At 38.6% G+C, this 16,810-nt stretch overlaps 2 protein-coding genes across 5 annotated transcripts; one reads left to right on the top strand and one right to left on the bottom strand.

Moving 5' to 3' along the window:
• Window positions 1–541: 541 nt before the first annotated feature.
• Window positions 542–8,174, bottom strand: lypla1 (lysophospholipase 1). 4 transcript variants are annotated; one of them, XR_014605402.1, is made up of 9 exons: window positions 7,952–8,174; window positions 7,831–7,862; window positions 7,689–7,754; window positions 5,266–5,313; window positions 4,268–4,338; window positions 4,117–4,190; window positions 3,298–3,399; window positions 1,274–2,474; window positions 542–1,055 (listed from the first exon to the last, which is right to left on the bottom strand). XR_014605402.1 is itself a non-coding variant. In XM_084108785.1 (9 exons), exons 1-9 carry the CDS (start codon window positions 7,991–7,993, stop codon window positions 725–727), a joined length of 666 nt encoding a protein of 221 aa, XP_083964911.1. In that variant the 5' UTR covers window positions 7,994–8,174; the 3' UTR covers window positions 542–724. The 4 variants fall into 4 exon arrangements, 2 of the variants coding, with proteins under 2 accessions (XP_083964911.1, XP_083964912.1); XR_014605403.1 differs by having other exon boundaries at window positions 542–781; window positions 1,533–2,474; XM_084108785.1 differs by having other exon boundaries at window positions 542–781; window positions 2,301–2,474.
• Window positions 8,175–9,010: 836 nt separating this feature from the next.
• On the top strand, window positions 9,011–15,695 carry mrpl15 (mitochondrial ribosomal protein L15). The gene is made up of 5 exons (XM_084108779.1): window positions 9,011–9,191; window positions 10,231–10,388; window positions 11,292–11,457; window positions 14,508–14,631; window positions 15,276–15,695. Exons 1-5 carry the CDS (start codon window positions 9,084–9,086, stop codon window positions 15,611–15,613), a joined length of 894 nt encoding a protein of 297 aa, XP_083964905.1. The 5' UTR covers window positions 9,011–9,083; the 3' UTR covers window positions 15,614–15,695.
• Window positions 15,696–16,810: the final 1,115 nt, after the last annotated feature.

The raw sequence follows: 16,810 nt of genomic DNA, 5'->3' as shown, positions 1-16,810 counted from the left end.
AAGATATCTGCTCATAACAAACATAATTACAAACACAATTAAACAATGCTGGCAGTCAAAATTATATATACAGTGGGCTCGCTTGGTAAATATGAGCAAAACTGACTAAAAAATGGTTTGTGCCATTTCTCCTCTAACCTTTCATTCAAAATATTCACAAAAATCTAACTTTTAATTGAAGTTAATGTACTCAAAATATAAATGTGGAATAAATATGGTTTTCTCCAAAACAAAAATAATGATTGGCACCCCTTCAAATTCTAGAGTAAAAGTCAAACTGAAGGATGTTCCCATTCATATGGTGTGTTTAAGTTCACCGTAGTGATCAGGAAGTGATGTCATGACTTCCTGTATGCAATCACATAGTAAAATAGTATATTTTAGTTTATCATAAATGCTTGTCTATACATATTAGTGCATTTTAACTATATAAAGATAATTATTCAGGGCTTGGCAAATCCGGCCCTCGAGATCCACTTTCCTGCAGATTTTCTCCAACCCTGATCAAACACCCTTAAATAGAGCCTCAAATAAATCAAACTATAATAGATTTTCATTTAATTGTAAATAACATTTACAAAACATTACATTCAGTTTGCACTTAATCATAATTTTTTTGAAAGTACATTATTTCCATTATAAACACTCTTTTCAGTTCATGTGGAGTTTGGAAGTGTTCGGTTCATGTCAGATCGAGTCGCACGTCTGATTGGAGAATGATGATTCATGGACTGATTGGGGGAAGCTGCCGCTCAATGAACTGTTTGATGTCCATCATTTCCTGTTGTGAGAAACGGAGAAGAGAATCAGTTGAAAACGTTTCATGTTAAAATGGACCCTTTTCACAAACTGTTCAACACTTATCAACTGAAAATCTATTAAAAAAAGTTTTATAGACACTTATAACACTATACTTACTGTTATATGACCTAAAAAGCAAAAATGTTTCTAATAATAGTTGAGGGAGTGACGGCACATTTCACATCATTCTCTCTTCTGACGGCTGAATTCAATCTCTCCGTATATCATGGATTGAGAGATATAATGTCACAATTCTGAGATATAAAGTCAGAATTGCATGATATAAAGTCGCAATTGCGTGTTATAAAGTCAGAATTGTGAGATAAAAACTATTCTGAGGTAAAAAAAAAAACAACAACAAAAAAGTCATTTTTTTTCCTTCGAATTGGACTTTATATCTCACAATTTTGAGAAAAGATGTCAGAATTGTGAGATATAAACTCGCAATTATGTGTTATAAAGTCAGAATTGCGTGATATAAAGTTGCAATTGCGAGAAATAAAGTCAGAATTGCGAGATGTAAACTCGCAATTGTGAGATAAAAAGTCGCAATTATCTTTTAAAATGTTTTATTTTGTGGCTGAAACAAGCTTCCATAGAATACAAAAAATGGGAATAGAAAAATAATCTCCCGTTCATCGCTATAGAAGTTCCCGAAGCATGACGGCTTCTGCGAACCTCGGAAATGTGAAAAGGGTCCAATAATGCATTCAAACTGCTCTGTTCCGAACCTTAACGAGCACACAGGGAGCAAATGAAGGCTGTTCCTCGTTATGAAGAATCCCAGAACGGCCTTGATGAGCTTCTGATGCCGTTGCTAGTGAGGCGACTCGATAGATTAGGAACAGAGATGATGTATTTCAGGTAGAGCTGCACGATTCTGGATGAACTGAGAATCATGATTATTTTAAGTTTTAAACAAACTTAACAAAATAACGTAATATCCAAGAGGTTCTGACAAAATGTCTATTCAAAATATTTGAAATATTAATAACAAATCGGGTTGAGTGAATGATTCAATGACTCACTCATAAATACGCCATTGTTTCATTACTGGATGAATCAGTGTTTTTTGAATGAATCTTTTAAAAGAATTATAACACATACTTTAACGGTCTCTTGTCGCCACCTACTGGTGTAACAGAGTAATCAATGCAATCGTTATTTGAAGCGTCCAGTTACAGTACTTTCAAAAGGTGATTTGCTCTATTTTGATCACTACTGTAAACATCAGTGTTTATATCCGAACTATTAACTTTTATCCCAGTTCTTCTGTCATAATATGAATATTTGTAAGAGAAAAATAATGATACCGTGTGGTTGAAAAGACTGTTTGTGAAGCATATCTGTACATGACAACTGCTCTCTCCGGATCAGAACGTTGTGTGTGTGTGTGTCATTCAGGAATAAGATCATGTGTGTGTTTGAATCGAGATCATGATCTCTGATGAATCGTGCCGCTCTAACTCCAGTATAAAGAGATCCTGGTTTCCTCGAACCTCGGGACAGGCGCTGTGAGGCATCCCAGGATAGGTTTTAAAGGTGATATTGGAGGGGTTGAGCATCATCTTGAGTTTCTCCACAGTGAGACTGCCTAAGATAGGAGGAACGAGAGGATCTGCTTCACCGTGACACTGCAGCACCGAGATCTCCTTATTACTGATGATCACTGACTGAGTGTGTGAGAGAGGAGAAACACACACATAACAGCAACATTAAAGGAGAAGTTCACTTCAGAATTTAAATCTCCTGATGATTCACTCTCCCCCTCGTCATCCAAGATGTTCATGTCTTTCTTTCTTCAGTGGAAAAGAAATGAAGGTTTTTGAGGAAAACACTCCAGGATGTTTCTCCATATAGTGTCTTCAATGGGGTCCAACGGGTCGAAGGTCCAGATGTGAGTTTCAGCGCAGCTTCAAAGTCTCGACATGATCCAGCCGAGGAATAAGAGTCTTATCTAGACAAACCAGCCGACATTTTATAGCAAAAATACTTATTAACCACAAATGCTGGTCTTGCACTAGCTGTGATGCGACACACATTACATAATAAGGGTGAAAGGTCAAGCGTGTTGCGGTTCAGGAATGTAGGATAGGGTGAAAAACTCCATCTAATCTTCTCCTCCAACTTCAAAATCGTCCGACATCATTGTTTTATCTTTTATTTATTTTTTTATTTGTAAACGTTTGACTCAGTCTTTGCATGTTCTCTTTGTAAACACTGGGTCTGTTCTTCCCCCTACGTCACGCTTGACCTTTCAACCTGATCACGTAATGTGTGTCGCATCACAGCTAGTGCAAGACCAGCATCTGTGGTTAAAAGTATGTAAATGTTTATTTGTTATAAAATGGCCTGGAATGTTTTCCTCAAAAACCTTCATTTCTTTTCGACTGAAGAAAGAAAGTCATGAACATCTTGGATGACGAGGAGGAGAGTAAATTATCAGGACATTTTAATTCTGGAGTGAACGACTCCTTGCTGATATTATTCCCCGACCTGTGAGAGTGAGTTCCTGAGGGGCAGCCAGCAGCTAAGAGCTACGACACCCGCTAGCTTCTGCCGCGCCGTCAGCGCGCTGTAGAGAGAGAGCGCTCCACCCTACACACACACACACACACAGTGTGAAGAAGCTTTAAAAGATTGAAGTTTAACCGTTTTGAAGGCAATAAAGTCCATCAAAAATAAAATATGGTGTTGCTGTGGTGTTTTAGCATGTTGCTAACATGTTTTAGATTGTTGCTAGCATGTTTTTTAGAATTAACACACTGTTACCATGATTTAGCATTTTGCTAACACAAATCAGCTCATTGCTATCAAGTTTTAACGTGTTGCTAGTATTCTTTAGCACATTGCTAGCATGTTTCTAAACATAAATTGGCACATTAACATGTTTATAGCAGAAATTAAGTCATTGCTAATATGATTTAATATATTATTAGCATGTTTCTAGTATAATTTAGTATGGTGCTAACATGTTGCTAGCATGTTTCTAACATGATTTAACATATTGCTTGTATGTTTTAGCATTAGCTAACGTGTTATAGCACTTTGCTAACGATTTAGCACGTTAACATGTTTCTAGCATGAATCGGCACACTGCTATCACAATTTAATATGTTGCTAGCATGATTTAACACATTGCCATCATGTTTCTAGCATGATTTAACATCTTGATAGCATATTTTAACATAAATTAAAACATCACTAGCATGTTTAAGCATCTTGCTAACATTTTTGTCAGTTGGAGTTTGAATTTTTCGTCAATGTAAGTCTTTGGGATTTTTGTCTATGGGATTTTTAGGAGATTGTCCTAACCTGAGAAAAGCCTCCCAACACAATCCTGTGAGACGGAATCCCGTTCTTCACTTCTTCATCGATCAGTTCTTTGACTGCGGACAAACTCAGTCGTTCACACTGGCAGATTCAGCATTCAGTTGTTCCTTCGCTAGTTTATATTATACTCAACTGCTCTCAGCGGCTCTTCTGATTCCAGATTCATCTTCCTCGGCATCAGGACGGAGGCTAATTATGTCAAACCTAAGAAGCACATCAGGGAAGTGTGTAGTAAGTGAAGAGTTGTGTGTGTAGTTGTAGAGGAGTGTGTGTAGTTGTAGAGGAGTGTGTGTAGTTGTAGAGAAGTGTGTGTTGTTGTAGAGGAGTGTGTGTAGTTGTAGAGTTGTGTGTGTAGTTGTAGAGGAGTGTGTGTAGTTGTAGAGGAGTGTGTGTAGTTGTAGAGTTGTGTGTGTAGAGGAGGAGTGTGTGTAGTTGTAGAGTTGTGTGTGTAGTTGTAGAGGTGTGTAGAGGAGTGTGTGTAGTTGTAGAGGAGTGTGTGTAGTTGTAGAGAAGTGTGTGTAGTTGTAGAGTTGTGTGTGTAGTTGTAGAGGAGTGTGTGTAGTTGTAGAGGAGTGTGTGTAGTTGTAGAGTTGTGTGTGTAGTTGTAGAGGAGTGTGTAGAGGAGTGTGTGGAGTTGTAGAGGAGTGTGTGTAGTTGTAGAGTTGTGTGTGTAGTTGTAGAGGAGTGTGTAGAGGAGTGTGTGTAGTTGTAGAGGAGTGTGTGTAGTTGTAGAGTTGTGTGTGTAGTTGTAGAGGAGTGTGTAGAGGAGTGTGTGTAGTTGTAGAGGAGTGTGTGTAGTTGTAGAGTTTTGTGTGGTTGTAGAGTTGTGTGTGTGTAGCTGTAGAGTTGTGTGTAGTTGTAGAGTTGTGTGTGTAGTTGTGTAGTTGTAGAGGAGTGTGTGTAGTTGTGTAGTTGTAGAGTTGTGTAGTTGTAGAGGAGGAGTGTGTGTAGTTGTGTAGTTGTAGAGGAGTGTGTGTAGTTGTGTAGTTGTAGAGTTGTGTAGTTGTAGAGGAGGAGTGTGTGTAGTTGTAGAGGAGTGTGTGTAGCTGTAGAGTTGTGTAGTTGTAGAGGAGGAGTGTGTGTAGTTGTAGAGGAGGAGTGTGTGTAGTTGTAGAGTTGTGTGTGTCTCACCAGGAAGGCATCGCCATGTTCATGTTGAGGGACACCGGCATGACTGGACTTTCATGGTCAGTAACAGGAAAACAACAACATGAGAAAGAAAGAGAGAAAGAAAGAAAGAGAGAAAGAGAGAGAGAAAGAGAGAGAGAGAGAGAGAGAGAGAGAGAGAGAAAGAGAGAGAGAGAGAGCGAGAGAGAGAGAGCGAGAGAGAGAGAGAGAGAGAGAGAGAGAGAGAGAGAGAGAGAGAGAGAGAGACACAGTAAGTGCACGAGTCGCTGCAGTGCCTCTATAATGTGCAGGGTAGAGAGTGATGAAGGGCACGATCCCTCTATTCTGCAACTCCTTCACCACATCTGGAATAATGTTTCTGGTGAGATTAATGGATGGACTCGAAACACAGTGATCAGTGCGTATCGAACTGCCAAAGCCATATTTACTGTAATCAGGTGATTTGTTAATTACATCTAATAGATGACAGCTTCAATGAAACATTGCTGGTTTGTAAAAGCTGTTTCTCTGCATGTCTTGTCTGAGCTGCCGCTGCATGTACACTGTTAGACCAGCAGGGGTCGCCAGCGAAACTGATCATTTAGCCAATCAATTGATTAAAAAACACTTCGTTTCTCTGGTCACGATTAATTGGCTGCACTTGCTTTTTTCGTAACGAATAAAGTTAAAGACAAATCTTACAAATTATTTACAGATGTTCCCGTCACTGACAGATCCTGCTCACTTCGTGAAGCTTTGTCCAAAACTCATGTGTCCCTTAACTCAATCTTATTTAAATCATAATAAAAATGATTTAATTATCCTAAATGTATTATGTGATTTTGCTTTAATCTTATACACATATTCTTTTGTGGGGTTTTATATTAATGACTAAAATATGTCCGAAGCAAGTTTAGATATATTGTTTACATTCATAAATGTAAATACACTAAAAAATAAACCCCACTTTAACATCTTCAAGCAAGAATTGAATTATTATGCGAAATGAAGTAGTTTGAACATAAATGTGTCAGCAGTGTGTGAACACAACCACGCGATGATGGTGAAAATCCACACGCTCCTCTTTTCTTAATCCCCATAAATCATAAGCAGGGTCTCAGAAAAAGTTGTTTGAAGATTGTAGCTTTTGTGACGTCATAAATGCTAAGGCCCCGCCCACAACTTCTGTCGGACTCCGCCCTATTAGCATAGACCCGCCCTGAGTGAGTCCGCCATGTTTATCTCCTCGCCAGAGCGTTTCACAGCAGCATTCAAGTAAGAAATTAATTCTTATTAAAACTACTAAAGTTATTCAGTCAAGAGCAGCGAGTGGTTTTCTGTGTTTCTTTTGTTGTTTGATTCATACAGGCTCCGCCCTCTTCTGGAAAGGGGGCGGGGAGCAGCAGCTCATTTGCATTTAAAGATACATGCAAGAAATCAGCATGTTTTTCCTTCTACTCAAAAAACGGTGTAATAAATGATCTGAAACATTCTGGGGACACATGAGACTTTTATAACATCTTGTAATGAGGGGCATTACAGGTCCCCTTTAAGTAATCTTGTTAATGTCTATTAATAAGCAAGGTTTTGGCACTTGCTGTGTGAACACAAAAAAGTCATGGACATGATTCGAACAGGTTAAATGGTCTGTAAACAACAGTCACTCGTGCTCCTCGCGGTCAAACATGAGCGCATTGGAAATGAATGAGACGAGTTTCCTCTAGTGGAAGCGTTTGGTACTGCAGCCGAACACAATCTCACTGAAAGATCATTTACTGAGATATCAACCTCAAATTTGGAACACAACTTGTTTAGATTCATGGCTTTGATTTTCTTGCAGTTTTAGAGTAAAACGTGTTTTTGAAAATATAGATTTCATATGAAAATGTAAAAAAAATCATAACAATAAACAAAATTCTGTAACTTTTTTTAAGTAAACTTTTTTAACTTCAGCAATAATCTGCCAGGTGTCGTCTTTGAAAAGAGATCAAACTTCAGATTTATGACAGTTTAAGTTGGAAAATTAATTTTCAGGTCTATGCGCAAAACGTGAATAAATGGATTATAAATAAAGCGTAAATATAATGTAGTACCATAAAATTCCCTAAAAATACAAAATATTCAATAAAAAAACATCAAACTAAAATATCCTTTCATTGAAAAAAACAAACAAAAATTCTGTCATTTTTGACCGCCACGCGAAGAGCACCAGAGGGTTAATATTCTTTCTTAATATGCCTTCATCATTATTAACAGTTTTTCCTTAATACTGCAACTTGTTAGTTGAATGTAATAATTATGATTTCACGGGGCCAAGCATTTTTCAGCAAAGGCATAATAAAAATAACACAGATTACAAATATCAGGTCACGTGGTACAGCATAACAGGGATGACCCATATGACAATGTGCTAAATAAATATAAATGTATGTATGTTTATTACATACGCATGAGGGCAGATGTACTTGACATGAGGAGCCCTGATGGCCGCCAGAGCTTGAGCCCAGCCGTGTCTGAGGAGAGCACAACCTGGTCAAACACTTCATCAGACTTCATTCAATCATGACACATAATCGTGATACGGTTTACCCTGTGTCTCCCAGGCCGTGGAGGAATATCACCTGGAGGGGGAAACACACAACAAGCTAAAAGTATATAACATTTAAACCCCAAAATCTGAGGGCAATATAGCGCCGATGACGTCACTTACAGCAGCCGTTGCTTTACCAGCGGCGGGAACGATCGCTGACATGTTATTAGCGCGCGTAAGAGTCCTTCAGCTTTATATTCATGAACAGAAAGCTTCAATGTCATCAGCTCACACTCACAGCGACTTATGATTCTGCCTCGCACTCACTCACTGACGGGCGCTTTCGAAACACGCTTCAAAGCTTCGAATCCTGTGTGAATCATTTGTTCTGAACCGGTGACTCGGAGTCGGAGCAAAGTCACGTGATTCCAGAGTCTTCGTCTGGGGGGGGGGCGATGATCTCCGTGAACCCATGAACCAGTCTCTGTATATGATTTTACCTGATCTCTGATCAGTTTTATACATTTGTAGACATTTAATGACACATTTAATGACAAATAATATAACAAAAAGGAAGAGTTATAGTTAAAAGTCTGTTTTGATTAGCCAAACTCACCATACAACAAACGAAACAAGCCCTATAATATAATAAAATAAATAGAGATACTTCATATATATATATATGTTAATTGCATTTAATAGATGATAGCTTCAATGAAACATTGCAGTTGGTTTGTAAAAGGTGTTTTTCTGCATGAGTTTTCGCTGTATTTACACTGTTCTGACCAGCAGGGGTCGCCAGCGTATCAGCGGAACAGTGAATCATTTGGCGAATCAATTGATTCAAAGCTTCAAAACGCTTCGTTTCTCCCACTACTACAGGTTTAAGGTCAGAACCTGCAACCCTAGTGTAAATGCTGTCCGTTTTATTGGTATTGGAAATCGAAATTTTATACTATTCATGTGATGATTCGGTTGTTATAGTTATTTAGAATTGAGTCCGTGAAGGATTGCAGCAATATTGAAACATTAAAATTTGTATTGTAAGTTCTGTTTTTTAACATTATTAATGCACCTCAACCATAATTATGACATAATGATTTACTGAGGATGCGTCACAATTAACGGTTAATAATTATTTTTCACAGTTCTGTTCACTACTGATTTGTAACTTCATTTTAACCGATGTTTCAGTGAATCCAAATATGTCATGTGACTTTTATTATTGTTCTTTCCCGCATGTGCTTCCGGTTTATCGCACCACGTGAGCCTCCCCATGTCACCTGCCCTTGACTAGCATTTCTCCTGCTCTATGATGTCTGTGAGCAAGACAACAGCGGGGAAAACCATCGACATCGTGAAGAATCTGCCTCGCATTACACTCGCAAACCTGCGACCGAATCCCGGTGCGACGAAAGATGTGAGTTTACTCTTCCGCGAGGCGTTATCATGGAGCTGATTAGCGTGCTAGCATGATCAGATGCTCAAAACTGTAGCGACACGTTCTTATAATATTCTAAAATTACATTATAAGTTTTATAATTAAAGTAGTCGTTGTAGGTAGGACATTTATGAAGGATTAATTATACTTATTTAGTAAGAAAGTTGTGAAATAAAAATTAATATCTCTTTAATATCAGTATTTTTGTCCAATATAAATATACAAACCTCTTTTAATCAAGATACAGTTACTTGAGATGCTAAAATGCAGAACAAAACGAGCAAAAACAAATATCTGAGATATGGAAACTTCCCTGTGAAGTGTATTCTGAGCCCGTTCTTCTCATTTTAACCACAAAGTCACTTTATTTTGATCAGTTTCACAGTAAACAAGACTTCATATTTTGTATGTCCATTAAATTATCTTGATTTATTAATCTTTTGACGATCTCTGTCTATTAAGTCCCACTGTGGTGAAAATCCAGCGTTTAATGTAGTTTATGTGTCTATGTGGTGTTTTTAATGTGCTTTAAGACAAACCATGTGTAAATTCATAAGTCGACTCCATTGCTGAGTATTTCCTCCTTAAAACTGCAGTGAACCAAAGACAGTCTCAAAAACACGCTTTGAAATCGCTGGTGTTTCTGACGTCACAAACTACCTTGTAACCAATCAGATCAACGTGTGATCGTCAACCAGTGGATCTCTGAGCTGAGTGAGTGAGTGGAGGCGGGGCTCATTTGCATATTCATAGAACCGCGCATACTAAATGAGGCAAGGGTGTCGAGTTACATTCAAGATGTTAAGGAAAAAACATTTAAATATGTAATTTTGGTGATTAAAGGTGAGTTTTCAGGGATACAGTTATAGACTACAGGGCGACTTAAAACCTTCTAAATGTTAAATCTATTAAAATCGTGCAGCTCTACTTGAGAACATCGCGTTCCCTTCGCTTTATTCCTCGTTTTCTGAGCTCGGTCTTGAGACGGTGTTGATCTGAGGGTGTTGTTCCGGCACAGGAGAAGCGCAGAGGTCGAGGGCTGCACGGAGGGAACCGCAGCGGTCGGGGGCATAAGGGGGAGCGGCAGCGAGGGAACCGCCCGCGACTGGGCTTTGAGGGCGGACAGACCCCGTTCTACCTCATCATCCCCAAATACGGATACAACGCCGATCACAGGTATAACGGCTAGCGGTTAACGGTTGTGATTCGTGGATTAACTGCTAAATTTAACCATTATAGAGTGAAAGTTTATCATTTGTACGTGTTTTGTCTCGCCAATTTACACATTCAAACAATTTTAAACGCGGAAGAAGAGGCGAAAATTGGGTCTCGCACATTATCTGTGCGCACACACACACACACACACACACAGAGAGAGAGAGAGAGAGAGCTTGATCCGTGCCCTTTAACAGACACATAAACACACAATGATGTCTAAACACCGCCTCGGCGAGTGTTCTCTCGGTTCTGTCGAAACCGGATGTGTGTCGGTTTATTCGGTCTTAAAGTGACAGTAGTCTAATATTCCACTGTCGTCTGTCATTAATGTTAATAAAACAACAAAATACAGCTTAACAAAGATTAAACTATATTTAATATCTTCATTGAACAAGTATTTTACATTTAGACTTAATTATTAATACCTGACTATTACTATTAGACTTTGTAACTTTATTAAGTGTTCATCTCTGCTTGTAATTCGTGTATTTGTTCTTATTTTATCACTGACTGTTCACAAATGTTCAACTTTATCAGTTAGGCTAGTAGTTTTTGATATTTTATCGAAGAACTTCAAGTGAGATTTACGTAATAAATTAAAATATACCCCCCCCCCCCCCCCCCCCAATATATATATATATATATAGATAGATTTATTTATTTATTTATTCATTCATTCATTTTTTGCTGATCCGAAAAATGATCCGAACCATGAATTTTGTGATACGTTCCACCACTAATAACAGTGATGCTGTGAACCGCTGCACACACACACTCTTCCGTAGGCTGATCTGATGTGTGTGTGTGTGTGTGTGTGTGTGTGTGTGTGTGTGTGTGTGTGTGTGTGTGTGTGTGTTCCAGCCGCCGGCCGCAGTATCCCCCTCTGTCCCTGCGGAGGCTCCAGTACCTCATCGATCTGGGTCGCCTCGACCCAACACTGCCCATCGATCTGACCCAACTGGTCAACGGCCGCGGAGTCACCATCCAGCCTCTGAAGAGAGACCACGGCGTTCAGCTCACTGACGAGGTGTGTGTGTGTGTGTGTGTGTGTGTGTGTGAGAGAGAGTGTGTTGGAGCGAGAGAGTGTGTTTGAGTGAGTGATTGAGTGTGTGTTTGTTGAAGCCTGTTACATTTGCACATTCATTTATTGTTTAAGCATTTCTTAATTCATGGGAAGTCAATCTTTTCAGCCAGAGGATCTTAACCTGCGTCCCGATTCAGAGGCTGCTTCCTTCGCAGGACGCTAATTCATTTTCTAGATGCGGAAATTGATCAATTATAAACTGTTAAAGTCTGAGCTATGAGGTTGTTAATCGATGGTATTTGTATTACTTCAACTTAGTTTTAAAATAATCATGTTTAATAGCACAATTAATGGTGAAAAACTACATTACCCATGATGCTGTACAGAAAACTCCACCAATCAGAGAGTCGAAACAGGCTAAACACGCCAAGAGCTCTTTAGCTCCGCCCACTCCCTGCGAATGAGTAATCAAGACTATTGCTTTACACTCAAAATACTTAAATATATATATGCCTATTTTCCAATAAACTTAATGTATTGTTTTTATATAAATATAATCAATGAGTAGTTTTATATTTCTCCATGGATTACACTGTTCGCAATGCTTCATGGGATTGTAGCTGTTAAGTTCAGCAAAAAAAGACATTTTTGCTTCAAATCAAAGTTTGTAATGTTGTGATTCTCTTTGTAGCTGATTGGTTCAGTTCATGGCTTATAATGCTTTGACCAAGACTTTTAAAAAATCCCTATGGGAGAAATGAATGGGAAAAAAACGTACAGAACGTCGCTGAGAAAGTGGGCGTCACTAATGCACTGTATAAAGAGTATAAACTATCTATAAAATTGCAGCTTAGTAAGTAGTCGACTCTTGAACTGCTTTAAACCACTTTAAACTGCTTTTGAACCGCTTTTGAACAGCTTTAAACTGCTTTTGAACCGCTTTAAATCGCTTTTGAACCACTTTTAAACTGCTTTTAAATCGCTTTTGAACCGTTTTAAATCGCTTTTGAACTGCTTTTAAACTGCTTTTGAACCACTTTTAAACTGCTTTTGAACCACTTTTAAACTGCTTTAAACTGCTTTTGAACCGCTTTAAATCGCTTTTGAACTGCTTTTAAACTGCTTTTGAACCACTTTTAAACTGCTTTAAACTGCTTTTGAACCACTTTTAAACTGCTTTAAACTGCTTTTGAACCGTTTTAAATCGCTTTTGAACCACTTTTAAACTGCTTTTGAACCGCTTTAAATCGCTTTTGAACCGCTTTTAAACTGCATTAAACTGCTTTTGAACCGCTTTAAATCGCTTTTGAACCACTTTTAAACTGCTTTTGAACCGTTTTAAATCGGTTTTGAACTGCTTTTAAACTGCTTTTGAACCACTTTTAAACTGCTTTAAACTGCTTTTGAACCGTTTTAAATCGCTTTTGAACCACTTTTAAACTGCTTTTGAACCGCTTTAAATCGCTTTTGAACCGTTTTAAATCGCTTTTGAACTGCTTTTAAACTGCTTTTGAACCACTTTTAAACTGCTTTAAACTGCTTTTAAACTGCTTTAAACTGCTTTTGAACCGTTTTAAAACGCTTTTGAACCGCTTTTAAACTGCTTTTGAACCACTTTTAAACTGCTTTAAACTGCTTTTGAACCGCTTTTAAACTGCTTTTGAACCGCTTTTAAACTGCTTTAAACTGCTTTTGAACCGTTTTAAATCGCTTTTGAACCACTTTTGAACAGCTTTTGAACCTCTTTTGAACAGCTTTAAACCGCTTTAAATCGCTTCGAACCGCTTTTAAACTGCTTTTGAACCGCTTTAAATCGCTTTTGAACCACTTTTGAGCTGCTTTTGAACCGCTTTAAATCGCTTTTGAACCACTTTTGAACTGCTTTTAAACTGCTTTAAACTGCTTTTGAACCGCTTTAAATTGCTTTTGAACCACTTTTGAACAGCTTTTGAACCACTTTTGAACAGCTTTAAACCTTTTTAAATCGCTTTTGAACCACTTTTGAACAGCTTTAAACCGCTTTAAATCGCTTTTGAACCGCTTTTGAACAGCTTTAAATCGCTTTTAAACTGCTTTAAACTGCTTTTGAACCATTTTAAATTGCTTTTCAACCACTTTTGAACAGCTTTAAACCGCTTTAAATCGCTTTTGAACCGCTTTTGAACAGCTTTAAATCGCTTTTAAACTGCTTTAAACTGCTTTTGAACCATTTTAAATTGCTTTTCAACCACTTTTGAACAGCTTTAAATCGCTTTTGAACAGCTTTTGAACAGCTTTTGAACAGCTTTAAACCTTTTTAAATCGCTTTTGAACCGCTTTTAAACTGCTTTAAATCGCTTTTGAACCGCTTTTAAACTGCTTTAACCTGCTTTTGAACCATTTTAAATTGCTTTTGAACCGCTTTAAATCGCTTTTGAACCATTTTAAATTGCTTTTGAACCACTTTTGAACAGCTTTAAACCGCTTTAAATCGCTTTTGAACCACTTTTGAACAGCTTTAAACCGCTTTAAATCGCTTTTGAACCGCTTTTGAACAGCTTTAAACCACTTTAAATCACTTTTGAACCGCTTTTGAACAGCTTTAAATCGCTTTTAAACTGCTTTAAACTGCTTTTGAACCATTTTAAATTGCTTTTGAACCACTTTTGAACAGCTTTAAACCGCTTTAAATCGCTTTTAAACCGCTTTTAAACCGCTTTAAATTGCTTTTGAACCACTTTTGAACAGCTTTAAATCGCTTTTAAACCGCTTTTAAACCGCTTTAAATCGCTTTTGAACAGCTTTAAAATGAAGAATGCTTTTGTAGCCTCTGGATTGGGACGCAGCTCATGTCACCTGATCAAACACACCTGAACCAGCTAATCACACTCTTCTGATCATTAAAACAATCTCACTGTGCTGAAGCCGTCTGGAACCAAGCTCGCCGGACAGGAGCACGGTGGAAGATCTCGGGTTTAAGATCTGTGGACTTCTGTGGACTTCTGTAAAACACTGTTTATTCATCCAGGTGGTTTTCATTGAAGCGTGTGTGTGTGTGTGTGTGTGCGTTTCAGGGTGCTGATATATTCTGTGCGAAGGTGAACCTGGAGGTGCAGGTGGCGTCAGAGAAAGCCATCGCTGCGATCGAGAGGAACGGCGGTGTGATCACGACTAGCTACTATGACCCGCGCAGCCTCCGTCAGTATACGCTAACGCTAACCCCACGCTAACCCTGATTTAGAGCAACACAGATCCATTACAGTCCAAGAGGGCGATAAACAACATCATATCGAGACCGCAATGAAACATACACTAACCCGTTTGACTGGTAGCGCAAGTCGATCTCTGGAACACTTTTTACATAAACTTAAACAATTTAGTTAAGCTTTTAAAATGTAATCAAGTGAAAATATAATTAATTTACCAATGCATGACGTATGATATTACTTAATAATATTATTATTATTATTACTTTGAGAAGTATATTTTATAATACGGTAGTGATATATTTCTGTCATAATCTCTTCAAGTTAAACCGAACTTTTATCTTGCCGGTTTGTCGTGAAGATCTGAGTTTCAGGGTGAATATAATGGTAGTTTTTCTCAGATGAAACAGTGAAAAGCTGTTTTTAAGTGTTATTTATTTGCTGTGTGATTGGCTTTAGATGAATCCATGTTGAGTACAAAAGTCCAGATCTTATCATTGTTATCGACATTTTGATATGATATGTTTATCGCCCAGCTTTACAATCCACTGGCTCATGGGATCATCGTGGTAATAGATCAAATCTGTGGTACTGATAAGATTTCTGTGTGTGTTTGTGAATGTGTGTGTGTTGCAGAAGTCCTCATCAAACCCGTGCCCTTCCTCATGTCTGGCGAACCCATCCCCAAGCGCCTGCTCCCCGGTGAAGAGCTTCTGCCGTATTACACCGACGCTAATAACCGCGGCTACCTGGCGGACCCGGCTCAGGTGCGGTGCGCGCGCGCGAGTCTGGCGCAGAAGTACGGCTACAGGCTCCCGGACGTCAGCGCGGACGAGCGCCTCGAGATGCTGGCGCAGAGGAAGGACCCGCGGCAGATCTTCTTCGGCTTGTCTCCGGGGTGGGTCGTCAACATGGCGGACAAGAAGATCCTCAAACCCACGGATGATAAAGTCCTGCGCTATTACGGCTCTTGAGTCTTGCGTGTCTGTGTGTATAAAGTCAATGTTGAAGAACTGATTAAATTAAATTTCTGTAATAAAAAGTGTTCTGTCCTCATGAATGTATTCAGTTTGAAACGTCTGTAAACCGGCGTGACCTAAAGTGAACACTCGTCAAGCGCCATATGCGAGTGCAATGAATGAGTATATGAAACGTTTTTATTTTTATGAACTCTGACAATGCATGAACGTGAACAAACGTGAACGACGCTCAGGACAGGTTAAGCCTTGACAATTTAAATATTCGAGCGCAAGAAGACGCGAAAGGGCTCGTTTCGTTACTCGCGTGGGGAGGAAAGCTGTGCGCACAAAACTGAACTAAACTACTGCACGTCTTCTTGCACTTGAGCGGACAAATTCACATTAAGTTGTAAAAGAATGTAAAGAATAATGTAAAAGAATAGTGAGTTGCCTAGTAAACCCAGGTTATGTCTTAAGTGAACGTAAACGGTTGAGAAAGTAAACGCATGTGTGTCAGAAGATCCGTGCATTCGGTCTTAAAGTGACAGCAGCCTAATATTCCTGCTACTGTCTGTGTGTTTAATGTTAAAGTCCCCCTGTGGTGAAACTACAGCGTTTAATGTTGTTTATGTGTCTATGTGGTGTTTTTAATGTGCTTTAAGACAAACCATGTGTAAATTCATAAGTCGACTCCATTGCTGAGTATTTCCTCCTTAAAACTGCAGTGAACCAAAGACAGTCTCAAAAACACGCTTTGAAATCGCTGGTGTTTCTGACGTCACAAACTACCTTGTAACCAATCAGATCAACGTGTGATCGTCAACCAGTGGATCTCTGAGCTGAGCGAGTGAGTGGAGGCGGGGCTCATTTGCATATTCATAGAACTGCGCATACTAAATGATGTGTCGAGTTACATTCAAGATATTTTAAGGAAAAAACATTCCAATATGACATTTTGGTGATTAAAGATTAGTTTTAAGGAATAAAATAATTGACTACAGGGGGACTTAATTAAACACTAATGGACAAAGAAAAAATCACTCATTACTCTTGACTGAATATCTTTAATAAGGATTAATTGATAAGGATGTTTAGTTTATAAAGTAAAAAATATGCATTTTTTTGTTGTTGTTTTTTTTTTTTTTTTTTTTTTACATTAGCTTACTTTCTGTAATTTCTGTAGGGGAGAGTGGGGTGATTTGTGCCAGGGGG

Source organism: Abramis brama, assembly GCF_963993115.1.
Source record: "Abramis brama genome assembly, chromosome: 3".
Lineage (NCBI taxonomy): Eukaryota > Metazoa > Chordata > Actinopteri > Cypriniformes > Leuciscidae > Abramis > Abramis brama.
Note: the sequence above shows the minus strand (reverse complement) of the source record. Positions and strands in the feature narration are given on the sequence as shown.